General features: G+C 46.0%; 1 protein-coding gene across 1 annotated transcript in view; it reads right to left on the bottom strand.

Annotated features, from left to right (window-relative positions):
• The window catches only part of edc4 (enhancer of mRNA decapping 4), a 145,215-nt gene that overhangs the window by 34,143 nt on the left and 83,338 nt on the right, over positions 1-27,734 (bottom strand). The window contains 5 exon segments of the mRNA XM_038805995.1: positions 4,670-4,826; positions 10,338-10,421; positions 10,424-10,520; positions 13,191-13,209; positions 27,173-27,325. Of these exon segments, the coding sequence (XP_038661923.1) occupies positions 4,670-4,826; positions 10,338-10,421; positions 10,424-10,520; positions 13,191-13,209; positions 27,173-27,325 (510 nt within the window).

Below are 27,734 nucleotides of genomic sequence, written 5' to 3'. Positions count from 1 at the left end.
GGAGTGACATGGTGGCACTGTGATCATCTCTGCTGCCTCACAGCTCCAGGGTCCCAGCCTCGGGTGTCTGCGTGGGTTTCCTCCGGGTGCTCGGTTTCCTCCCAGTCCAAAGATGTGCAGGTTAGGTGGATTGGCTATGCTCAATTGCCCCTTAGTGTCCAAATGGTTAGATGGGGTTACAAGGATAGGATGGAGGTGTGTGCTCTTTCAGAGGGCTGGTACAGGCTCGATGGGCCGAATGGCCTCCTTCTGCACTGTAAATTCTATGATTCTATAAGCGAACTTTGTTCTTTGGTTGTCTTCAAAGCAGGTTTCATGGTTTGGACAAAGCATTGTTAATCCATTTGTGGCAGGGTGGTAATAAGGCACAGATGTAATATATTGAATGCTATTTTCTTGTAGGAAATTCTCAAATTCCCAAATTGAGGTCCACTGTCACTCACCAGCTGTTTTCGAAATCCAAAGTGACCAAACACTTCCCCCAGCTTCTCAATGACCTTCTCAGATGAGATAAATGTTATCCCTGCGATTTCTGGCCATTTGGTGCGAGCATCAACAGTTACTAAAAATGTATCCATCAAAAGGTCCTGCAGAATCTACATGCACACGTTACCAAGCCTCTTCAGCCCACTCATATTGATAAAGGGATGCCAAGGTGGCACATTTTTACCTTTGCACAGGAAGAACATGTTCTAGCTGCTTCTTCGATCTCAGCATCAAGTCCAGGCCACCAGAAATAACCTCTTGCTATTTCCTTCATGCGTACAACTCCGCAATGGCCTTCCTATAGCTCCTCTAACACCAGTTTCCTCAATGGTGGTGGAATAATCACTGTACTCCCAGAAAAGTCATCCTGACTGAACTGACAGCTCCATTCTCCTGGAGTAGTAGGGTTTCAGGCTATGTGCTAGTCCTGAAGTCTCTCCTTGTGAAATCATATGCATCATTTCTAAGAGCACAGGGCCAAAGTGTTAAGATGATAATGCTAGAGGTTTGCCGTCAACTTTTCTGAGAACAGTGACCTCCAGACTGCTTGAATTTATCGTAGTGACTGACCTATTGACTATTGTTCATATTGAACTTGTTTTGGGGACATTTAAATTGGGGTGGGGGTGTTATATATTTGTCCCTTTGAAACAAAGCAGAGGTGATAACAAACAACAATCTTCAAAACCAGAACAAGCCCTTGTGTGTCACGATTGACAGAAGTTCCTGTGACTTTTTGTCCACATTCATCTTCAAGTAGGCCTGTCAAATTTTGACTTTGCACCAATCCCACAAAGAGGTCCACAATCTGAAGTAATGGGTACTGTTCAGCACCCAGCACATGGTGATCTTTCTTAATGACTGGAACAACAGGCACGGGCGATTCACCGAAGCTGACAAGTTCCCAAACTCCAGTCTTCACAAGCCGCTCCAACTCAGCATCCACCTTTGGCCTGACAGTATATGGTACAGAGTGTGTCTTTATTTTTGCTTGGTGCCCATCTTTCATTTTTAGTTTGACTGTAATGCTCTTCATACTCCCCAATTCCCCATTGAAAACAACAGTGCGCTTTTAAAAAATTGAGGCCTGATTCTCTAGCCATCCTGTGGCCTTCAGCCCAGTTCAGTCGAATCCTCTACAGCCATGCATGACCCACCAACACTGGGTAGTTTCCCTTCATTACATGTAGAGGCAAATCTGTTATTTATTCATGGAGTTGCATAGCCACTTCAATGAGGCCCTTCAGGGGAACCACTTCTCCTGTGTATGTTTTCAGCACTAACCTTGATGGCCTTAAGGGAATGTGGATTGTAGATAAAATGACAAAGATTACCAGGGGAAAATAGGGAACCCTCGCTTTGGTGCTCATACACCCCACACCTTTATCATGGAAAAGACAATAACGTGAAATCAACAACAGAATCACATGAGAACAAAGTCCAAGATTATTGATGAACTGCAGGAATAACACCATCCATGGCACTTGGAAAGGCCAAAGCCAGGACAGGATCAGAGCAACCCCCGGATCCCTCAAGTTCCATCGAACGAGGCACTACCACTTCCGTCGAGCCAAATCCCCTATGCCGAGGCAGCAAGAAACCCAGGCCCGAGGGGACGTCTCGACAAGTCAAACTGCCTCCAACCCCTCACCACAAGCATAGAGAACAGGACAACATAAGACCAATGGTCGGGGTCTCCAGCCGACCCAAGGCCTCGGAGTCTGGATACAACCAGTTCCATTGAACTTGAAATGCCCAGCCTTCAAATCAAGATTGTGAAAGCATGGGAGCCAACTCCCAAAACAATTTCAGAAATCGCCCCCCCCCCCTCACTGCACGCAGAAGGCCGGGTGCACGAACACTCCCTGTCCAGCTTCTACTCATCAGGTTGGTCAGGGTAGGCGACATACCCTGCAACAGTAATTCCAAGGACCGAAAACGGGCCTCTCACCAGGGAAACTGTTCGATCAAATAATACTTCCGCCAAGGGCAGCACGGTAGCACAGTGGGTAGCACTGTGACTTCACAGCACCAGGGTCTGAGGTTTGATTCCCTGCTGGGTCACTGCCTGTGCGGAGTCTGCACGTTTCCCCGTGGGTTTCCTCAGGGTGCTCCAGTTTCCTCCCACAGTCCAAAGATGTGCAGGTTACGTGGATTGGCCACACTAAATTGCACTTAGTGTCCAAAAGGTTAGGAGGGGTTTGGGTTAGGGGGATAGGGTGGAAGTGAGGGCTTAAGTGGGTCGGTGCAGACTCGATGGGCCGAATTACCTCCTTCCGCACTATGTTCTATTCTTTCAAGGATATTTCACCGTTAATCAAAATTAGCGCCAAAAGCCATGGAACCAAGATCATCATACAGAACATAGTCTGCGATGGCAGTCAATATCTAGATGCCGACAGCACCACTCACCAGTAAACCGGCCACTGCAAGCTGGTCCCACCCCAGCTGCCTCTGGCCACTTCAATCAAACAAGTATTTTTTTGATTTAACAGGGCTCCTCATCGCCGATCTTTCAGGGACAGAGTACAAGACTTATAGCCCCAAAACAATTATGGGATGTGCATTAGGATAAAATAAAGGATTTAAAGACAAGTAGAGTCAGAACTTGCAAAAATGCAGCTGGTCTTATGCTCAATCATGAGACCCAACCTCTATTTGTTTAAATGTTGTCTTGGTTTGTTGCTGATCTTTACTTTTATTAGTTTGCTTTTGGTTCCTGCAAACACACGTGTCCTTTTTTCCCCCCACAGCTTTGACATACACTGTCTTTACACCAGCATTCAGCAGCAGAATGCCCTGGCTCTGCATGCTAGTAACACGTACGGGCCCTGGTGGCTTTGGATGTTGATTCGGTGGACATCTTGCGCACTTGAGGGAATGAACTCAATTACTGGGCTTCCTTTGCAGCCGGTTCCATAGAAACAACGATTTCAATAGCTTTCTGCAGAGTGAGATGACTCTCACTTAACAGACATGTATTTTCACTGCAGACTACAAACAAGTCTGTCGCAAATGGCGTCATTAACACGTCTCCAAATTCAATATCGTGCCAGTCTTTTAAGCACTACAACAAATTGTATGATTGCTTCCCCCTCCTCTTAGTTTTTTTATCAATAACTAATCAAATGCCCAGTATAAGGGCTCAACTGCTTCACAGTCTCATCAAAAACTCCAACAATGCCGAAAACCACTGCCATTTTTACTCATGCCGGTTTCCTGTGCTTGTATTTTGCAAACACATTACCAGCAGCTACTTGGTTTTCCTATTTACCCAAGGCATTAATTGAATTTTGATCTGCCATTTACTACAGCCAGCTGTAAAATCTTTTTGGAGAATCTTTTACTCGCGTCCACACCAGCCTACTGATTTTCTCTGGAGACAGCAACGCATGTGAAAAGTATATCTTTTTCTGACTTTTCTTCGCTTAATGTCTTCCGAGTAGTTTACACAGCACATCTCCATTATCGTCACCGCCAGTTTTGTTGTGTATTTGGAGAGTGATACTGAGCAACCCTTGATAAACAACTGTAACTTTATTGTGGTGTATTCTCTCTCATACCTGCTGCTTCTGTTTCACACACTACATCGCATTACATAACTTCCTTGCACACATTACCACAGCAGGGCTCCAGTGAGCCAAAGGGACAAATATATAACATTTATAGTGTGCAATAATTTCCCTATCAGCTGCAGAAATGGTGGTACAATGCATAATATCAACCAATGGGTAATCTGAGTGCAATATTTCAGCAAGGTGAAGATTTACGCAGCGATCAATAAAAGAACCGCTTACAAAGTCATTTATTTGAAGCAAATAAATGGGTGCTTTAAGTAGCAGTAAATAAAGTCAAATTTTGTGCCAGTTTGGTCATGACTGTTGTGTGTAGTTTATCAATATTCAGAAGTTCACACGATTATACTTTCCCCGTATTCTGGACGGGCGTGTGCTACGTTTTGGCAGAAACAGGTCCTACTAAAATATATTCCACTAATTGCTGACTGAGCATGATTAATCCTTGTTCAGACTGAAAGGATAGCCCACAAGAATTTTTTGATTTGAATTGGAATTAACTTTTGTTTGGACACATAACGCACCACATCAATAATTTGCATAATTGGAATGCATTGAAATCATGCAGAAATTCTTTACGGATTAACTTTATATGCTTTAATATTTACTCACTTTGTGGTAAAGTTTTCTTCATCTCATCCCGAACAGTCTTCTCAATACGATTACCAATAGAATTCGTCAAGTTCTGAGAGAGCTGCTGAGACAGCTGTTCCTGAAGCTGCCCACTTTCATGTCGGTCCGCCAAGATCCTATCTGTTCGCCTTTCTAGAAGGTTATGGTTAAGGCAAACCATTTCAAATTACATAATTGTGAAGAGAATCGGTGATGGACCATCTTTGTTTCAAAGCACCAGCTCAGTAGCCAAACAGGTAACTGGCATTCAGCAAGTTTGGTTTAAAATAAAATGAAGGGAATGGAGAAACTAATGTGTTACACATGAAGAGCCAATGCCCACAGCAAAGGGCCAATGCCCACAGCAAAGGGCCAATGCCCACAGCAACAGACTCCACAAAGGTTCAAAAGAGCAAATACCAAGAAAAAAAGTATTCAGCAAAAAGCTGTATCTAGGTGGCAGGTTCTGTTTTAAAAGCTGCAAACTAATAAAACTAAGAAAAGGAGGAAAGCTAATGAAGGTAACGTACTACAGAAAACGGAACAAAAAATACAAATTTCAAAAAAAGCAAAATAATTAACTCAGAAGATCACATCCAGCAAACATTTCATGAACCATATGGCTGTGGCAAAGACTAATGTTCAGAGAAGGAATCAAAGGTTGCACCCAGATGTGCTATTGAAAAACAGATAAAACGACCCACGTTATGATCAAGGTAGGCCCCATTGGAATACCAGGACCAGGTTTAGATAGGAGTAGTCTCCTGAGAACCTGTGCAATTCCTCTCTGAATTCCATTCCGAAGCATCACACTTTACATTATGCACGTGAGTAATGAAATCTGCAAATAAGCTTAAATACGTGAACAGATTAACAAAAAAGTCACCTCTGGTTCTTTTGGTAATCATAAATCTATTATCTAGTTCCTGAGCCTCTGCCAGCGAAAACAGTTTATCTTTATTTATTCTATAAAAACTCATGGTTTTGAACACCTCGATCAACTCTCAATTGTCTCTGGGCCAAGAACAAGGCCAGATTCTCCTGTCTCTTCTCTTAACAGTAGTACCTCATCCCTGGTACCATTTAAGTCTCTTCTGCACCAAGATCGTAACATTCTTCCTAGTGTTATGACCAGAATTGAACACACTTGCTTTTGCATCCAATTCCTCTGTTCATAAACAGCCTTTTCGGCCTGCTTCAAAGATTTGTGTCCATACACCCCAGGTCTCACTGTCCCTACAGCCCTTTTAAAATCGCACCATTTAATTCAAACTTCGGCTCTTCATTCTTCCTCCTAAAATTAGTCACTTCACGCTTCTCTATATTGAAATGGCAAGTCGTGTCTGCTCATTTCGCCAGTTGTTTTGTATCTTCCTGAAGTCTATTACTACCTTCCACATTGTTTGCCACACTTCCCCATATTGTTTGCTACAATTCCAAGTTGTACATCATCTACAAACTGAAGTTATATCCTGCATACTCAATTTCAGGCCATTAACGTATATTAAAAAATACTGGTCCTAATACCAACCCCTTGGAAAACACCACTATTATTTGAAACATAACCATCCACAATTGTTCTCTGCTTTCATTTCCACACTATCACTGTGCCATTAATCCCAGGGAATTTAATTTTTCTTACAAGTCTCTAATGTCACCCTTGCCAATCAATACCATCTGAAATTCCAAAAAATAAAATGATAACCACGAAACCCTCAATAACCCGTCTCCATTACTTCTAAAACTTAATTCAATCTTTGAAAATACAATTTCCTTCAGCAAATCCTGCTGACATACAAACATTTCCATGTATTAATTAATTTTGTCATGGATTATATAGTTCCTAAAAAATTCCCACCACTGACATTAAGCTGAATGGTTTGTAGTTGCTGGGTTTACACCTCTTTTTCAAAGAGGGATTGAAGATCTGAAAGATTGCAACCAAACCCTCGCACTTTCCACCCTTACTTTCCTCATTAACCCAGAATAGATCCTGTCTGGGATGGATGACTTTTCTACTTTGGGTTCTGCCAACTGATCTGTTTTTATCCCATCAAATATCACATCCTCCTCCTCCTTGACAGCTATTTTACTCTCATGTGAAGAGCTGATGAAAAGTGTTCATTTACTATCTTAGCCATGCCCTCGACATCCACAAAGTCATGTCCTTTTTGGTTCCTCTTCAGCCAGATTCCTTTTTTGCCAGCCATGTGCAATTTTTTTCTAAAAGACTTGTGTTTCCTTTTATGTTAGCCACTAATCTATTCTCTTCCTCTTTCTTTGCCCCAGATTCTTTTTTAAAACCTTCTCTGTACTTAACTGTAGTCAGCTTGGTTTCTGTTATGAACCCGAGGTCTGTGATGAGCTTCCTTTGTCTGTTTCAGTTTAACCTCCATACATTTAGTCATCCAGAGTACTCCATAGTTTTGGATGACCTTCCTTTTCCACTCATAGGTCTGAGCATACTCTGTACATGAACCATCTCCTTCTCCTCTTTGAAAGTCCTTCAATGTTCAAATACAGCTTTACTACCAATTTTTGGTTGGAGCGGCACAGTGGTTAGCACTGCTACCTCACAGCTCCAGGGACCCAGGTTCAATTCCGGCCTTGGGTGAGTGTGTGTGGAGTTTGCATATTCTCATGTCAGCGCGGGTTTTCTCTGGATACTCCAGTTCCCTCTCAGTTCAAAGATGTGCAGGTTAGGTGGTTTGGCTATGCTAAATTGCCCCTTAGCGTCCAGGATTGTGCAGGTTAGGTGGGGTTACGGGGTTGGAGGGATAGAGCAGGTTACGGTGCTCTTTCAGAGTCAGTGCAGACTCGATGGGCCGAATGGCCTCTGTCTGCTCTGTAGGGATTCTATGATTCATTACAACTGGAACAAATCCCTTTTCAACTCACGGAGCTGCGCTCTCTTGCAGTTAAATATTTTCATGCCTGATTGATCCTCATCATTTTGCATTTATTGAAAACCTGATATGTTCCCAAAATGCTCCTTACTAATGCACACACCACTTCACGCAGCATTTGCTGCCCAACTTATTCTAATAGGGCTTTTTAAAAAATTCATTCCTGAGATGTTGGCCTTGCTGGCTAGGCTACCGTTTATTGCCTATCTCCAATTTCCCTCAATATGGTGGTGGCGAGCTGCCTTCTTGAATGCTACAGTCCATGAGGTGTAGGTCTCATTTCATTCCCGAGACTTGATCGCAGCTTGATACAACGGACTAACTTGCTCGGACATATCAGAGGCCAGTTAACAATCAACCACATTGATGCGAGTCTGCTGTCTCGTATAAGCCAGACCAAATAAGATGGCAGATTTCCTTTCCAAAAGAATATTAGTGAACCAGATGGGTTTTTACAATCGACAATTGTTTCATGGTCATTAGACTTTTAATTCCAGATTTTTATTAATTGAATTGATATGCACCATCTGGCGTGGTGGGACTCGAATCCCGGACCTCAAGAGCATTACACTGGTCTCTGGATTACTAGTGACAATACCACTTTGCCACCAACCCCCCATTTTCACTTTTTTGTGGTCCAATTTGAGACTGCGTGGTTTAGGAACCAACTTCCTGGATACGATTGCAATCTGTAGTCAGATTTTTAGGATAAGAGTGGCTCTACAAAAAAGGCTCAGGCGGTCTTAAAATGTTGATTAGTGTGAAATAACCCATCTCAGAGTGCAGAGTCTCTCTCATTCACATCTTGCAAGGCGTTGTTCTTTCATTCAAATTGTTTTTGAATTGCAAAGAGCTGCTGACACAAAAAAGCAAGCATTAATAGCATATCCAACAAGAAAAACTGCCGCTTTATCACCAGAGGGAACAAACATCACTCCATATGAATTTCCAGGCAAGACAGATGCTAAAAGTAATATTTAACCCAATGGTAATATATATAAAAAGTCTTACAAAGCATAAACAGTCATCAAGAAGCAAATGATTAGTGAAAAAAATTGGTAAAAGGTGAATCAAATAAACTACAGTGGTAGTGATTCTCCAGCATCGGAGGTACATTTTGGTTACTTATTTGATGTCACATAACCTCTTATCCTCACAAGACTTAAGTGACAACTTTCCTTTGCTAACTACGAATAAACAGTGTATTTTCATAACTTGATTCTTCCATAAGTTTGTTCAAAATTCATTCACAGGATGTGGACATCGCCAGCAGGGACAGCAGTTATTGTTAATCCCAAGTACCCTCAAGAAATAGGTGGTGAACCCCACTTGAACAGCTTGCAATGTGGTGATAGTGATAAGTAAAGGAATTCCAAGATTCAGAACTTGAGCTGAAGGAAGGCAATGCATTTCCAAGTCAGAATATCGTGCAACATGAAGGGAAATCTGGAGATGATGTACCTGTGCCTGCTGCCTTGACTTTCTAGGTAATAGTCTTTATGGGTTTGTAAGATACTATTGAAGAAACCTTGGGGACTTCCTGCAGAGCATTCTGTGGAAAGTCCATAATGCAGCCACTATACACTGATGATGGAGGAAGTGAATGTTGAAGATGAATGATCAAGCAAGCTGGTTTACTTGGATGGTGTCAAGCTTTGTGAGTGTTGGAGGTATACTCATCCAGGCAAATGGAGAGCATTCAGTCACACTCTTGACTTGTGCCCCAAGGTAATGTATAGGCTTTGATAGGCGAGATGTAAGTCACTATACAGAATTCCCAGCCTCTGACCTGCTCGTCGCCATAGTATGTGTTTGGCTGGTCATCAAGATTCTGGATAATGGTGACTTCCAGGATGTTGACAGTCAGGAATTCAACAATGCTAATTCCATTGAAAGGGAATTGGCCACACACTCTTGTTGGAGATAGCTGGTCTGGCACTGCCATTATTTGCCCTTATCAGCATAAACATGAATGCTGCCCCGGTCGTAAGTCCTTCATTATCTAAGGAATTGTGAATGGAATGAAACATTGTCCAACCTTCAGCAAACATCCACTTTTGCCCTTTTAATGGATGAAAGGTAATTGAAGAAGCAGCTGAAGCTGTTTTGGCTTGGGGCATTGTCCTCAGGAACCAGCGCAACAAAGTCCTGAGCTAAGATAAATGACCTGGAATAATCACAACCATTCTCCTTAGTGCTGGAGAGGAATCCAGCAAGGGAAGAGTTTTCCCTCTTGATTTTCTTCAGGTTCCTTGGTGCTACAGTTAAATCCTCCTTGATAAAAAAGTACACTCTCAACTAACCTCTGGATTCAGCTCTTTTGTCCATGCTTGCATCGGGGCTTTAATGAGATTTGGAGCCGAGAGTTCCTGGCAAAGGATCAAGTTTCTAAAGCTACAACTGGGGAATGTTTCTCTGAAACATGACTAATGCAACACAATCAAGGGTGTTCAGCTATCCTTGAACAGTTTATATAGTTATTGGAACCTCAAAAGTGTACGGTTTGTTAACAGCTAAACCAGTTCTCAGAGTTTATAATCTAATCTATTGGTGTGAGGATCTAATCTACTACTATTGCCAATATGCTATTTTCAGTAGATAGAATCGTTGAATCGGAGAGGATGGCTTATTTTTTGTAATATGTTTACAGGAATACCTGGAATATAATCTTTTTAAAATCCATTGTTTCTAATAGAATAAATATGATTTACTCGATGAAGCTAAACACAGTCCTTTACCATTATGTACAAAAGGATACGTTCCTGTTCTTGCTGTGTGACCATAATCCTTTCGACATGACCCATAATAGAGCCCTGTACAGCATCCATATGATCGGTGAGCTCTGCATAAGCTCCAACTGGTTTTGTCTCAATTCACACAGCTCCCTCTGTTGGCTTCGTAGAAGAGACAGCAACTCATCCTGGTCTGTGTTGAAATGCTGCTGACAAAATAAAATGAATCTTAAGAGGAGATTGATTTTTTTCAAATAAAGATTAAATTAGACACAGATTAAATTTCATGATTTTAAAGGAGATTCTGAGGTGCTCATCCAACACAAGTTTAATTATTTTGTATGAAGGGTAAAGATAGTTTGAATGGCCAGCGTTTGGCTGTAGTACACAAAGAACAAAGATTAAGCCCCCTCAAGAACTCTGGTTGAGTAGCCATGCAGACCACGAAGTCTGGTCTCAACCAGGAAAGCTGAATGGGCACTCAAATAGTCCCAAAATCCTTAAGCAAAGGGAAAATTAGTCAAGCTCTGCTTCTCATGAATTACACATTGCACATACAAACAGATCAAGAATAATCAAAACATACAATTTACATCAGAGTTTAATTTATTTAAAACATGTGTAAAATGGGGTGGAGTAAGGTACTTGTTTGCATTTCATGTTGTTCCATGGTGGCAAAAACTTTGGTCTGCTTTTCACCATTCACTTCACAAATCTTTGCAACTTTGTCAAGTTCATAAAAGAGCAACAAAATGGCAACATCTCAATTAATGGACCGTCGACCTCTGACTACATGTAACCTCACTGGCCAAAATTAGCTTCCCGATTCTCCAATAGAGGAAGTAAAAAGCCTACCCATCAAGATCTCTATTTTATAATCTAGCACAAACATGATGTAGACTCAATTTAACATGATCTGTTTCTGCTTCTTTAATCCTATTACAAAGTTCTAACTTCACTCTGGTGGGATCACACACTTAGGAGTCTCCCTGTAACTAGGTCCGTAGAATAACTGCAGAGCAGAAGGTCATTCGGCCCATCGAATCTGCACCAAATCTGCCAACCCTCAACCTCCGAAAGAGCACTCTACCTAGGCTCCCCTACCCCCGTAATCTCATAATCCCACCTAACCTGAACATTTTTGGACTGGGGAAGAAACCGGAGGACCCAGAGGAAACCCACGCAAACACAGGGAGAACATGCAAACCCCACAGATTCACCCATGGCCGGAATTGAACCTTGGTCCTTGGCCCTGTGAGGGAGCAGTGTTAACCACTGTGCCTCCCTAATATAGGTCCTTAATATAGGAAAACCATGGAGAACAGGCAACAGCAGTATCAGTGATCACATCCGTAGTCAAAAGATCTCTAAATTTCAATTCTTTCCCCAATGAGTTAACTGCAGAAGTCCACTCACACTCCGGAACCATATAAAAATGTCTAAAGCACCTCAGCACGGATGAAGAAACTAAAAGATAAATGCAACATTCTATCAAGATTATCATTTCAGATTTTAACCACAGATCATTGGGATGTCAGGTGGCAACTCTCCATTCTAATTAGTGGCCAAACTGCATATGTATGAAATGACATGAACTTCTTCAACTTCACCATGAAGATGCTTGACAAAAACACATTTAATAAGTCCTAGAATTTTACCAAACGCCGATTACTCTTAATTAAAAGTTGCTGAACTCAAATTATTGAATTCAATTTTTCAGCACTAAATTCCCACTTTGTGCTACTTACATTACTTAATTCAAGTTATTGGACAATTCATTTTGTTTTAAAAATAATTTTTATTCAAATTTTTCAACAACAAATTTTCTCCCAACAGTTAAAGTAAACAAGGTGTAAAACTAAATAGAAACAGAAAAAGAAATCCCCCCCCCAATACAAAGTAATAAATTAATAACTAATAACAATACAAGAAAGAAGAAAATAGCAAACACACCGTCGCAAAAACAAACCCCGAACCCCGCCCCCCCGGTTGCTGCCGAGACTGACCACCCTCTACCCCTCCGCCAGGAAATCGAGAAAGGGCTGCCACCGCCGGAAGAACCCTTGTTCCAAGGGCAAACTTAACCTTTTCCAGCCTGATGAGCCCGGCCATGTCATTGATCCAGGCCTCCGGGCTCGGGGGCTTTGCGTCCCTCCACTGTAAGAGAATCCTACGCCGGGCTACTAGGGACGCAAAGGCCAGGGTACCAGCCTCTCTCGCCCCCTACACTCCCGGCTCCGAAGCTACCCCAAAGATCGCGAGTCCCCAGCCCGGCTCCACCCTGGAACCGACCACCCTGGACAAAGTCCCCGCCACCCCCTTCCAAAATCCCTCCAACGCCGGACATGCCCAAAACATGTGGATGTAGTTCGTCGGGCCTCCCGAACACCTCCCACACCTGTCACACCACCCCCCCCCCCCCCCCCCCCAAAGAACCGGCTCATCCTGGCCCCAGTCATGTGCGCCCTGTGCAGCACCTTCAGCTGAATTAAGCTGAGCCGTGCGCCAAGAAGAGGACGAGTTCACCCTCCCCGGGGCATCCGCCCACGTCCCATCGTCAATCTCTTCCCCTAGCTCCTCCTCCCACTTCGCTTTCAGCTCCTCCACCGAGGCCTCCTCCTCTTCCTGCATCATCTGATAAATCACCGAGATCCTCCCCTCACCGACCCACGTCCCCGAGAGCACCCTATCCTGCACCCCCCTAGGCGGCAGCAGCGGAAACTCCACCACCTGCCGCTTAACAAACGCCCTATCTGCATATACCTGAAAGGACAATTCATTTTTAAATGCCAATAAAAATATCTGGTACATGAAGACTATATACATGAAGACTATATACAATGTGGAAACGTTTGCATGAACCAACCTGCTGCTCTGACCGTGGGGATTGTGTAGTCCCTGAATGGGAAAAAAAAAAGAAAATTACTTCACTTTAAAATTTCTTGGAAAAACAAAACTCATTAGTATAAGTCCTTACTTGTGGCATTAAACACAAAATCTGTCAAAATAAAACAGCAGCTCCCTTAGGTTGGACCATGAAAATTCACGTGCAATCCTCAGCAGTTAATGACCAGCAGCCAAGCTGATCCTATTCTCAGCCAACATCCACATGCTTGTATTTTACAACACGATTCATTAGACAGTGATCAGGAAAGAGAAACATCAAGGCCAATTTAGTACCTTACCTGCACCCCAGCTGAGGTTAACTCTGTTTTTTTTTAATTTAAAAGTACCCAATTCTTTTTTTTTTTCCAATTAAGGGGCCAATCCACCTACCCTGAACATCTTTGGGTTGTGGGGGTGAGACTCATGCAGACACGGGGAGAATGTGCAAACTCCACACGGACAGTGACCTGGGGCCCTCCGCACCATGAGGCAGCAGTGCTAACCACTGTGCCACAGCCGAGGTTGCTTCTCTATATAAAGGAACAATCTGGTGCATGACTCTTCTAACCTGTTGGCTTTACTAATTGAGTCACATGGGGAAACACACAATTTAACAAAAAGTCAGTTTCACTAAATTCAGTAATTTTTACATTTTGAAATGTTTACTAAAAAGGCTCCAGTACAATGAACCAAAATGTAAAAATGAGAGTCATTTCAGACATGAACTTGTTAAAATAGTGTATATTTAGTTTACCAACAGTAGACTCTGTACAACAACTATTTACATTGCTCATTTAATGCAATAGACGGCTCAAGACATCAAAGCAGCGGTACAAACCAAAATGAGATACTAAGTCAGGGAGTGGTGGTTGAGGATGTAGGGGAAGCGGACCTAGTACTACTGCCGATGAATCTTTTTACAAGCTCCTTATTACAGCAGTATATTGTTATCTACCACCAGGAAAACCAAGTTAAACACCCATAGTTTTATAAATATTTTTATAATTTAAAGGGCAGCACGGTAGCATGGTGGTTAGCATAAATGCTTCACAGCTCCAGGGTCCCAGGTTCGGTTCCCGGCTGGGTCACTGTCTGTGCGGAGTCTGCACGTCCTCCCCGTGTGTGCATGGGTTTCCTCCGGGTGCTCCGGTTTCCTCCCACAGTCCAAAGATGTGCGGGTTAGGTGGATTGGCCATGCTAAATTGCCCGTAGTGTCCTAAAAAAGTAAGGTTAAGGGGGGGGTTGTTGGGTTACGGGTATAGGGTGGATACGTGGGTTTGAGTAGGGTGATCATTTTTTGCTCGGCACAACATCGAGGGCCGAAGGGCCTGTTCTGTGCTGTACTGTTGTACGTCTATGTCTATGTCTAAAATATGCCCCAAGAATTAAAAAATATACAAGTCAAAGTATTAAACGATAAAGATAGCCTTGTCAAGATGGCTTCAGTTAAGATGGCAGCCGGCTCCCCCATTTTTCTAACAAGCAAAACCCTGAAATAAATTCTGGTTACGGAGCTCGACAAGTCCCAACGAAGTTTTGCTCTGGAACTGAAAAATTTATTGGAAGAATTGCCGGGTCCTATTCAGTTCTCCCTCGACACCATTTGTTTTGTTGTCTACTCTCACGCCAGCATCCTCAGTGACATCAAGCCAGCCCTTTGGAACCACAGTGACAGGATTTGTACACAGGAGTTCAAGCTGACTGTCGTGATATAGGAGAGTGTTGCATTATGGTACTGTATTGGATGTTGTTTGCTTACTCCTTTCCTCTTTTGGAAATCAACAATAAAATTTTAAAAGAAATAAGACACCAAGTCACATTGTGTGAAAGTAGGACAGTTGGCCAAAAGCTTAGTCAAAGATGTTTTAAGGAGCAACAGAATGGGAGAGAGTGGGAGAAGGGAGGGAATCCCAGAGCTTAGGGCCTATACAGGTGAAGGCACGACCAAACGTTGGTAGAACAATCAGAACTGGAGGTGTTTAAAGGGCCAGAATTAGATCAGTGCAGCTGTCTGGAGGGTCGTGTGGCTAGATGAGAAGTATCAAGATCATGGAGGACTTCAAAACATGAAGAAGAATTCTAACATCAAGGCATTGCTCGATGGTGAGTCAATGTATGTTGTTAGCGAGCATAGGGGGGGAATACGTGAATGGGACTTGGTGTGCATCAGGACAAGAGCAGTAGAGTTTTTAAGTTTCAAATTTAAGGAGAGTAGAATGCGGGAGGCCAGGAAGCGATGTGTCGGAATAGTCAGGCCTAGAGGTAGCAAAAGGATGAATGAGAATAAACCAGATGGTGCTTTAAGGTAGGGGCAGTGACGGGTGAAGTTGTGGAAGTGGAAATAGGTGGTCTTCGTGATGTTGCAGCTATGTGGTCAGGTGTTCAACCTGGAGTCAAATATGACAAGGTGGAGAATATTGTGGTTTAGCTTCACTGTTGCCAGGGAGAGTAACAGAGTTGGTCACGAAGGAGTAGAGATTTTTAAAATAAATTTAGAGTACCCAATTTTTTTTTCCCAATTAAGGGGCAATTGAGTGTGGTCAATCCACCTAACCTACACCTTTGGGTTGCGAGGGTGAATCCCATGCAGACACGGGGAGAATGTGCAAACTCCACAGTCAGTGACGCAGGCCGGGACCAAACCCGGGTCCTCAGCGCTGTGGGCAGCAGTGCTAACCACTGCGCCACCGTGCTTGCCTCAACTAGGGAGTAGAGTTTGCAGCAGGCCCATAGACAAGGTTTCAGTCTTCCCAATATTTGTTGGGGAAGTATTTGCTCACCCACTGATAATTTAACAATGCAAGAGTTGAGAAAGGTGGTGGTGAATAGAGCTGGTTGGTGCACACATGAAAACTAATGCTCTGTGCTTTAGGATGTCGACATCAAGGGGTAGCATATAGATGAGAAATATAAAGGGGCCAAGGAAAGATTCTTGGGGGGCATGGAGGCTACAGTGCAGGAGCGGGAAAATAAGTCAGTCCCTCGAAACAAGGATGGTGTCTACTATGTTGTATGTTCTCAGGTGATTCAGCAGGCCAATTCTGGAGCCACAAGTCGTGGGAGATGATGACAGCTGTCCTGAAGAAGGGGATTCTTGAGTAGGAGTGCTGTTCTCTCTCCTCTGCTTTCATCACTTCTCCACAGCAGAATTTATGTAGTCCGTGTCTGACTGAGCTGTAGCTTCTTAGGGGAGGCACCACCAGATGGTACAATGCACGGCTAGTTCCTCCCATGTGCCAAGCTCCTCCCATGTGCCAAGGTCAATTTGTCCCTTTTTCAATGGGGCTTTCAGGCCTCCTTGAGATCAGACCTCGAGATTGAATGCCACTTCATTCAATTCTACTGACAAAACCAGAGAGCTCTTCATGCAAATCTGGATTCCATATTGGCTGCCATCCCAAATCAAGACAAACGAATTCTACTGGGAGATTTCACTGTCAGAGTTGGACGTAACTGCAGTCTAGAAGGACACTGTTTGGAAAGGAGGAGTGAGGAATTCAAATGAAAAGTCTCCTCACCTCACTAAGTGCACTGAAATTAGCTCATTACGACAAAAGCACTCAATCAAAGATAAATACAAGACAACACGCATTGATACCTCCTGGACTACAAAATTGAGCGTGAGAGAAATATGATGCACGCATCACCCGAGCCATGTTGGGTAGAAACAACTGTTGCCTGCCACCCAAACATCGAAAATCCAAAAGGAAATCCAGAAGATTTAACATCCAGGATATAAAAACAAGGAGCACAATTCCCTATGCAACTTTCTTTCCTATGCAACTTTCTTTCTGTCTTGCCCATAGGCTCCAATGACGCCACTATGGAAAGGCTTATGCCAAATGATACTCTGGCCGCGATGAGAAGAAATGTAGTACCAGGTGAACAAAGTCCCACCCAGTGGGAATGTGGAAGAAGTCAAGGAGGATGAGGAGGGATAGTCTGCCATTAGGACCACATAGGACGTCATTTGTGACTTGACAAAAACCATTTCAGCGCTGTGACAGCAGAGAAATCTGTTTGGAGGGATTCAAATGTAGAGATACAGGAAAGATAGGCACAGAGGAAAGCTGTCTGATGCTGGGGTCAAGGGCTGTATTTATCAGGAGTGAAGCAATAAAGGCAAATTTAAAGGAGGGGCCTCTTATGGACTGAACTGAGTGAACTGATCTCTCCACTCATTTCTCTACTGTGCAGCACTACACTCCATATGCTTCACCTGATGTCTATGCCTATATTATGTATTGATCGTGTCTCCTATGTTTTTCATGTATGGAACGATCTGCCTGGACTGTACGCTGAACAATATTTTTCACTGTACCTTGGTAAATGGCTTCAAGGCGGAGATAGATAAATTCTTGATGTCGCGAGGAATTACGGGCTACGGGGAGAATGCTGGTAGGTGGAGTTGAAATGCCCATCAGCCATGATTGAATGGCGGAGTGGACTCGATGAGCCGAATGGCCTTACTTCCACTCCTATGTCTTATGGTTTTATGCGAGAATAAATCTAAAAAGGGGAAGTTGGATTGAAGCAATTTAGTGGGATTGGGGTCGATCAAGCACAAAGATGATGGATAGGTTAGGGTACAAGGCGCAGAGATTTGGATGAGGTTGGGAGACTACGTAGCACAACATTGGAATAATAATCTGGAGGCAATACACCTATAGATGAGGTTCAGTTGGAGGTGGATTGAGGCAGGGACAGATAGGTTACCATAAGGAGATAAAAGTAGGTAACTTGGTGGGAAGCTCAGCTCCAGGTCAAACAGGACACTGGAGCTCTGAATAGTCTGCTGAGATAGTAGCCAGGGAGATGAAATCAGTGGTAGATTGTGGTAGGGACCAAAGATGCAACACTTCATTTAAGATGACGCATTTTCACTGAAGATTTGCAATCGGAGGAGGAGGCACTTTAAGGAGACATTTGTTAACACTCATGAATCAAGAGTTGAAGTACCTCACCAGAAATGTCCACACATAATTTAAGTTTATATTTATTGTGGTACTGAGGGAACGCAACACGGTCAAGAGATTCCAACTTTCGACTTCCGGTGGCGGCGATGTCCGAGTGAGCCGCACATTCGGTGGACTCTCACTCCGGCCGGGCTGAACAGCTGATTCCCCGCGATAGCGGGACCACGGGGGCGGCAGAAAGGCTGCCGTGAAAGAAGAGGAGTGCGGGCTGCAGCAGATGGAAGTGTGGGAGGCCAGCAGGTGAGGAAGAAAGAGAGAGAGACGGAGGCAAGGAGGAAGCTGACCTGAAGGGTAAGATGGCGGACCCACGGACCTTCCTTCCTCCAGGACAAAGGGGAAAAAAAGTTTGGAGTTGCTGAGGAGGGACAGCTTGGACCCATTTCAGATGCCCAGGAGGTAAAATTTAAGGAGCTGGGTGAAGGAAAGCGGCAGCGAAGGCGCTGAGGAGCGGGCTGCGGTACATGGAACAGCGGGAGTCCAGAAGGCAGAAGAAGAAGGAGAAAAAGGGACAGAGACAAGGACCTGAAGAAAATTACCTGGGACCTAAGATGGCGGACACACGGACCCCGGATTCAGCAATCCAGCTGGCGCTGGATAACATGCTCCAGGTAATGAAGTCCAGTTTTGAAGCGCTGAAGCGGGACAGCTTGGACCCAATCCAGAAAGCGGTGGATCAGCTGAACAAGAGGCTGGACGCCCAGGATGCTAAAGTTAAGGAGCTGGGAGAGGCAGTGGAGGAGCAGGCGGATGCGCAAACGGTTACAGCGCTAGAAGTGGGCAGCACGGTAGCATAGTGGTTAGCATCAATGCTTCACAGCTCCAGGGTCCCAGGTTCGATTCCCGGCTGGGTCACTGTCTGTGCGGAGTCTGCACGTCCTCCCCGTGTGCGCGTGGGTTTCCTCCGGGTGCTCCGGTTTCCTCCCACAGTCCAAAGATGTGCGGATTAGGTGGATTGGCCATGCTAAATTGCCGTAGTGTCCTAAAAAGTAAGGTTAAGGGGGAGTTGTTGGGTTACGGGTATAGGGTGGATACGTGAGTTTGAGTAGGGTGATCATTGCTCGGCACAACATCGAGGGCCGAAGGGCCTGTTCTGTGCTGTACTGTTCTAAATTCTAAAGTGGGCGGCCTGAAAGAGCGGCAGAGAAGACTGCTGGACAGAGTGGAGGAGCTGGAGAATAGAGTCCGCAGGAACAATCTGAGGATGGTCGGCCTCCCGGAGGGGGCGGGGGAGCTGATGCTGCAGCGTTTGTAGCAGACCTGCTGAAGCAGCTGATGGGGGCCGAAGCCTTTCCGCGACCGCTGGAGCTGGAGGGGGCACACAGAGTGCAGGCAAGGCAGGGGCGGCCGGGCGGACGCCCCCGCCCGATGGTGATTATGTTCCACAGGTTCGTGGACAAGGAGCGGGTGCTGCGGTGGGCAAAGAGCGCCAGGAGCAGCACGTGGAACAACAGTGTTCTCCGCATTTATCAGGACCTAAGCCAGGAGGTGGCTCGGCGGCGAGCAGCCTTTAAGAATGTCAAGGAGGTGCTGTTCAAGAAGCACGTGAAGTTTGGTCTGCTGTTCCCAGCTCGGCTATGGGTCACGCACCAGGGTCAACACCACTACTTCTCCGAGCCCGAAGAAGCGATGGATTTTGTGAGGGACCTGGGGCTGGTCCCAAAAGGAGGCCCCAAGGACGCGAGTTACGGCCCGAGGATTTTTGTGGGAAGGAACGCCGAATGTGCCTGGACTGCTGCTCAACGGTTTGCTGGGCCAAAGGGGCCAAGTGGAACATTTGAGACTCTTTCCTTTGTTCATGGACATTTATGTGCTTTTTCTCTTTTTTCTGTGCTTTTTCTTTTTTTTTCCTGTTTGGGCTTTTTGTGCAGCTCGCGGAAGACACTGGAGCCGGCTTGCCCCAGTGGGTGGGGAGGAGGACGGGGAAACAAGGGGAATGGGACAGGAAGGCGCCGGAGTGTTGAGTCACCGGGCTAGCAGATTGGCTAGTCAAGGAAGTCAGATGGGGGGGGAAGTTACAGCCAGTAGATGGCAGGGGTGGGGGTATCGGGGGATGGGGTATGGGGAGGGGGGGGGTTGTTCTGCTGACGGGAGAGGGACTAGAAATAGGCACTGGAAAGGAGGTCGAGGGTGGAGGCAGCCAAAGGGCGGGCCAGGAATGGCGCGACGCACGGGTCAGGGGCCGGCCCGAGAAAGGCTATGGCTGACCGGCGGGGGGGGGGGGGGGGGGGGGGGGGGGGATGTGCCCCTCCGACCAGGCTGATCACCTGGAACGTCAAGGGACTGAAATGGCCGGTAAGAGGGCGCAGGTGTTTCGCGCACTTGCGGGCCATGAGGGCGGATGTAATTATGTTGCAGGAGACACATCTGAAAGTGTCAGACCAGACCAGGCTAAGGAAGGGCTGGATTAGCCAGGTCTCCACTCGGACTTGGACTCGAAGTCCAGAGGGGTGGCAATCATGATCAACAAGCGCGTGCAATTTGAGGCAGAGGGCATATCCGCAGACAGGGGGGGCAGATACCTGATGGTACGGGGCAGGCTGGAGGGGAGAAGAGTGGTGCTGGTGAATATATATGCCCCGAACTGGGATGACGTGGACTTCATTAAAAGAATGCTGGGGAAGATCCCGGACTTGGATTCTCGCAGGCTAATAATGGGAGGGGACTTTAACATGGTCCTTGACCCGACTTTGGATCGGTCGTGTCCCAGAACGGGTAGACTCTCAGCAATGGCAAGGGAGCTGAAAGGGTTCATGGAGCAAATGGGGGCAGTGGACCCCTGGAGAGAGGGACAGCCAACAGGAAGGGGCTACTCGTTTTATTCGCACGTCCATAAAGTATATTCCAGGATAGATTCTTTGTACGAAGCAGGGACTGTATGGGGGAGGTAAAGAACACGGAATACTCAGCAATTACCATTTCAGACCATGCCCCGCATTGGGTGGACCTGCAGTTCGGGGGAGCGAGTTATCAACGCCCGCAATGGAGGCTAGATGTGGGACTGCTGTCGGAGGAGGGAATCTGTGAGATGCTTCGGAAATGTTCTAAAAAATTACCTGCAGGTGAATGACACTGGGGAGGTCTCAGCGGCGACCGTGTGGAGGCGCTAAAGGCAGTAGTGCAGGGGAGCTGATTTCAATTGGGGCCCACAGAGCACGGCAGACCGGGCCGAAGAAATGGATAGATTGGTCAGGGAAATGGGTCGGATATATGAAGAGCACGCGAAGTCCCGGGTGAGGTTTTACTCAGGGAGAGCAGAGGGCTACAGGCGGACTGGGGGCACTAGCCACGAGCAGGGACGTGGAACAGCTTAGGAAGGCGAGGGGAGTGGTGTACGAGTATGGGGAAAAGGCTAGCAGACTGTTAGCGCAGCAACTCAGGGAGAGGAGGGTGGCCAGGGAAATAGGTAGAGTGAGGGACGAGGGGGGGGCCAAAGTGGAGGATCCGCAGAATTGAATAGGGTATTCCGGGATTCTATCGTAAGCTGTATACTTCGGAGCCGCCGGAAGAACCGGCGGGGATTGAAAAGGTTTCTGGACGGGTTAAACATTCCCAACAGTTGTGGGGGGGTGGGGGGGGGGGGGGGGGGGGGGGGGGGTGGGGGGGGGGGGGGGGGGCGCGGGCGCGCAAGTGGAAGAGCTGGGGCCCCGATTAGAGTAGAGGAGGTTTGGGGGGCCTAAAGGCCATGCAGTCGGGGAAGTCCCCAGGGCCGGATGGATACCCAGTAGAGTTTTATAGGAAGTTCTCGGAGCTGGTGGGCCCGGTTCTTGGCGAGGGTTTTCAATGAGGCAAGGGACAGAGGGACCCTGCCGCCGACAATGTCACAAGCCACCATATCTCTGATATTGAAGCGGGGTAAAGACCCGGAGGTGTGCGGGTCCTACAGACCCAATCTCCTGATTAAGTAGACGCCAAGCTCCTGGCCAAGGTACTGGCGGGTAGAATGGAGGACTGTGTACCCGGAGGTGATTGGGGAGGATCAAACGGGGTTCGTGAAAGGTAGGCAGCTGGCGGGCCAATCTGAGGAGATTGCTCAATGTGATAATGATGCCCCGGCGGGGTAAAGAGGTGGAGGTAGTGGTGGCAATGGACGCCGAGAAGGCCTTTGACCAGGTGGAGTGGGACTATCTATGGGAGGTGCTCGGACGGTTTGGGTTCGGGGAGGGATTGGATCAATTATGTATCAGGCCCGAGGGCCAGCGTCAGGACCAACAGAGAAGTGTCGGAGTACTTTAGGTTGTACCGAGGGACCAGGCAGGGGCTGCCCGCTCTCCCAGCTGCTGTTTGCGCTGGCCATAGAGCCGCTGGCGATTGCGCTGACAGCTGCAGAGGGTTGGAAGGGGATGGTGAGGGGCGGGGTTGAACACAGGGTTTCTCTTTATGCAGACGACCTGCTCCTGTACGTGTCGGACTCAGTGGCCGGGATGGGAACTATACTGGGAATGCTGAGGGAGTTCGGCCAGTTCTCAGGATACAAATTAACTACGGTCAAGAGTGAAATGTTTGTGGTCCAGGCAAGGGGCCAGGAGAACAGATTGAGAGGGCTACCGTTAGGCTAGTTGAGGAAAATTTCCGGTATTTGGGAATCCAGGTGGCACGAGTCTGGGGCAGGCTGCATAAGTTAAATTTTGGCCGAGGTGGTGGGCAAATGAAGGAGTTTCGGAGATGGGATGCACTACCGCTGTCGCTGGCAGGGAGGGTGCAGACTGTAAAGATGACAATCCTCCCTCGATTTTTGTTTATTTTTTTCAGTGCCTCCCGATCTTTATCCCACAGTCCTTCTTCAAAAGAGTTAACGGGCTGATCATGAGCTTTGTCTGGGCGGGAAAGTCTCCCGGGTGAAGAAGGCGATGTTGGAGAGGAACCGCAGCGAGGGAGGGCTGGCTTTGCCGAGTCTGATTAATTATTACTGGGCGGCCAACATCGCTATGATAAGGAAGTGGATGGTGGGTACGGGGGTCTATCTGGGAGCGGGTGGAGGCTGGCTCTCGTGCAGGGGCTCCAGTTTGGAAGCCCTGGTCACGGCTCCTCTACCGCTGCCGCCAGCCAAATACACCACCAGCCCGGTAGTGGTGGTGACCCTGCGGATATGGGGCCAGTGGAGGAGGCATGTGGGGGAGATGGGGCGCAATCTGCGACAACCATCGGTTTGCCCCCGGCAGTATGGATGGGGGGTTCCGCGAGCAGGGGCGGGAGGGGTGGGTGATATGTTCCTGGAAGGGAGCTTCGCGAGTTTGAGGAGCTTGGAGGAGAAATTTGGGTTGGTAAGGGGAAATGATTTTAGATACTTACAAGTTGCGGGACTTTGTTCGTAGACAGGTCCCATCTTTCCCGCGCCTCCCGCCAATGGGGATCCTCGACAGAATAGTCTCTAGGAGGGAAGAAGGGGAGGGCAGAGTCTCGGGTATATATATAAGGTGCTCATGAGGGAGGAAGGGTCCCAGACAGAGGAACTGAAACTTAATGGGAGGAGGAGATAGGCGGGGAAATGGAGGATGGGCTGTGGGCAGAGGCCCTGAGTAGGGTAAACTCGACCGCGGACATGTGCTAGGCTCGGGGCTGATCCAATTTAAGGTCGTTCACCGGGCCCATATGACGGTGGCTCGGTGAGCAAATTTTTCGTGATAGAGGACAAATGCGCTAGGTGCGCGGGAGGACCAGCGAACCATTGTTCACATGTTTGGGCATGCCCTGAGCTGAGGGGGTACTGGGAGGGATTTGCAGGGGTCATGTCCCAGGTGCTAAAAACAAGGGTGGTGATGAGTCCAGGGGTGGCAATTTTTGGGGTTTCGGAAGACCAGGGCGTCCGGGGGGAGGAAAGAGGCCGATGTGCTGGCCTTTGCTTCCCCGATAGCCCGGCGACGAATATTATTGGCGTGGAGGGACTCAAAGCCCCGAAGACTGAGTGTGGCTTGCGGACACTGTCGAGTTTCCTGGGGATGGAAAAAATTAAGTTCGCTTGAGGGGATCTGTGCAGGGGTTCCCCGGAGGTGGCAACCATTTATGACTTCCTTTGCGGAAGGAGTGAGCGGTCAGCAGGGGGGTGGGGGGAGGGGGTAGAGTAGAGTAGGAGGGAAAATATGGCGGGTAGTACCGGTGGGAGGGGAGCGGGCTTGTGCATATGTTACGGTGAAGTATTGAAAAGTACGTGGATGTTTGCACATTTTGCTTCCTTTCTGATGATGTCTGTAACCTGTTTATAAAGCAAAAACTACCTTCAATAAAATTGTTTATTAAAAAAAAGAGATTCCAACTTTCAGATGAGGCAATTAAACAGTTTTCAGGTAAAAGATCCCATCAAGTGACAATAGTGGCAGCACGGTAGCATATTGGTTAGCACAATTGCTTCACAGTTCCAGGTTCGATTCCCCATTTGGGTCACTGTCTGTGCGGAGTCTGCACGTTCTCCCGTGTCCGCGTGGGTTTCCTCTGGGTGCCCTCCGGTTTACTCCCACAGTCCAAAGATGTGCCGGTTAGGTGGATTGCCCATGCTAAACTGCCCATTGTGTCCAAAATGTTAAGTTGGGGTTGCTGGGTTGCGGGGATAGGGAAGATATGTGGGCTTGAGTGAGTGGTTCTTTGTAAGGGCCGGTGCAGATTTGATGGGCCAAATGACCTCCTTCTGCACTGTAAATTCTATATTCCCTCAACCAATGCTACTAAAACTGATTATTCTTTATCTGGTCATTTGTGGGCCTGATGTGCAAACATTTGGCTGCTGCATTTGCTTAATTCGCGCTTCTGCTTCAAAACATCTCATTGGCTGTAACCAGAAGTGAGTTTACTCTGATAATTCAAAGTTTTTTTTCTATTAGTTGAATTATACAAATAGAATAGCTAATAAGAAAGTTGGCACTTAATAGACTTGATCAGATCGTTTGAATTACACAACTTTGAATTAAAGGGAGTACTGTACATAGAGTAAAACCAATGGATTTTTACCCTACTGTCTGATCAGCCCACATTAAAGTATCACACCCAATAACTTACTCCCGCATCTCCAATACACAATTTAATATCACAATATTCCCTGCTAAACTGTAAGTCAAGTTGGTATAGTAGGTGTGCAAATAAACCACAAGAGATTCCTGTCATTGATAGATATGTTGATAATGTTTGAAGTGATAAAAATTAGCCTTAATTTTGCAGTTGAAATTATAGATATATTGTTGTCGTGCCTATTTTTCTTATACACTGTTAACATGTATCCATCTCACAATGGCCAGAATCCCTCATGGCTATTTGGAAGTCTATTTAATGTTCCTTGATAAACTGTACATTGTTACTTAAAGTTTTCAGGATTAGAGGAAGTCATTGGATGAGACTTTTTAAAAAAGTGAACGCATTCTACATTTTGGCCGAGCAGATTATGGAGCAGTTGTTGAAATCCATTGGTTCATTGCTGGAACAAAAGGACACGTCCATAATAGAAAAAAAAAATAAAAGTTATGGCAACCAGGAGCTTTGGTATATGCTTAGAATATCAGTTTTATAAATCCAAATCGTCAACCCTCGACTTAATATAAAGAGAAAATTTGCCAATATGTTAAAACCATTTTGGAAACTTGTCAAAAAGTACATTCCATCTAACACTTCATAGTCTTGTTAACATTTTAAAAGGTATTATAATTAGAGGAATACTTAGGACCTGAACTTTCAGTTCACATTTGAACTTGTAGAGATATTTAATCAGGCATCCTCAGGCTCAATAACATTTAAAGTCACATTACTTACATACTGCATAACAGCTGTGAGAAACATCACAGAGCTGTATAGAATTTCAGCCATCAAACAAGCCATTCAACTACCTCAGTGTTTATGCTTCATATAATCCTTCTCCGATCAGTACTTAAATTGCAATTGATTTTCCAGGAAGCAGTTTCAAATGCTTGAACCAACCCTAAACTTTCTTTGATAATATGTTTTCAGAACCCAACTTATAAAATAATCAGGGCAGTTATAATACATAACTGAATAATGAATTAACTGAAAAATTATTCATGAAGGCCCGCCTTCTCAACCTTGCCCCTCGCCTGAAGTGTGGTGATCCTCAGGTTAAATCACCATCAGTCAGCTCTCCCCCTCAGGGTAAAGCAGCCTATGGTCAACTTAGACTATGATGATTTTACCGTACCTTTAGTACATAACTAATTTTCTGACTGTACATTTTGTTTTGAAATTTGGTAGTCAACAACATGCACTATGTACACAAAGAACAAAGTTACCCTTTTTTTAAATAATAAAGTAGCAATTGCACCAACAAGATACATATGTTGCCTGTAGTGACATTTTTAAATATTGGCATTGTTGGCTAGACCTGCATTCGTTGCCCACCCAATTGCCCTCGAGGTGGTGGTGGTGATCCACTGCAGTCCATGTGGTAGACATACGCCCACAGTGCTGTTGGGAGGGAGTTGCAGCATTCTGACACAGCGAACAGCAATATAATTCCAAGTCTGGAAGGTGTGCAGCTTGGAGGGTAACTTGCAGGAACTTTTTCTCATGTATCTTCGGCCCTTGTCCATCGTGGTAGAAGCCACAGGTTTGGCAGGTGCTATTGCAGAAGTTGCACAGTGCACCTTGTATATGGTACACACTGCTGCCACTGTGCATCATTGGTTGAGGGAGTGCATGTTTATTGTAGGGGATTGGGTGGCAATCAAGCAGGCTGCTTTGTCCTGAATGGTGTCAAGCTTTGGGTGTCATTGGAGCTATACCCATCTAGGCAAGTGGAAAGTATTCCACTACACTCCTGACTGACTAAAGCCTTTTAGTGGACAGGTTTAGGGGGATCAGGAGGCGAATTACTCACCTCAGAATTCACAGCCTCTTGCCTGTTCTTGTAGCCACAGTATTTATATGGCTGGCCCAGTTTAGTTGGAGGTGGTGATTGCCTGACACTTGTTGACATGAATGTTACTTGCCACTTATCAGCCCAAGCATGAATGTTGTCCAGGTCTTGCTGCATATAGACATAATAAGGTAAATAGAAAAATTCTTACCCATCTTCCTTTTTGTTTCTTCTTTTCAATTTGGGAGAGGATCGAGGAGATGTTTTTGATTTCCAGTCTTTAACCGGAAGTCTATGAGAAGCAGATTTTGAACCAAAGCTACATGACGTGGAAGCAAGGCTTGCTACTTCATCATCATGATCACTGTTAATAAAGAAAATGAATCAAGATATGGAATCAGTTGAGGAGGCATTTTAGGGTGGAAGGGATGTCGGTGCTAACTCTGCTGTGCGAGAATCATGAGTTTGAGCCAGGTGTATACAGTAGGTGGAGGGAAGTGGGGCTGGTCAAGGTGAGAGATCTGTATTTGGAGGAAGGGTTCGCCAGTCTGGAGGAGCCAAGGGAGACGATAGAGCTGCCGAGGGGGAGAGAGTTCAGGTATCTGCAGGTTCGGGACTTTGCGCGAAAGGTCTGGAGGAGGGGGTTCCCGAGGTTTGCCGGTATACACCCTGCTGGAACGGACTGCTGCTTCCGGATGTGGATGGGGAGGGAAGAATTGGGCATATATACAAGTGGCTGGGGGGAGCAGGGAGGCGAGCGGGTGGTGAAGATC

This window comes from Scyliorhinus canicula, chromosome 9 (genome assembly GCF_902713615.1).
Source record: "Scyliorhinus canicula chromosome 9, sScyCan1.1, whole genome shotgun sequence".
Lineage (NCBI taxonomy): Eukaryota > Metazoa > Chordata > Chondrichthyes > Carcharhiniformes > Scyliorhinidae > Scyliorhinus > Scyliorhinus canicula.
The sequence above is the reverse complement of the archived record's forward strand: the minus strand, read 5'-3'. Positions and strand labels throughout refer to the sequence as shown.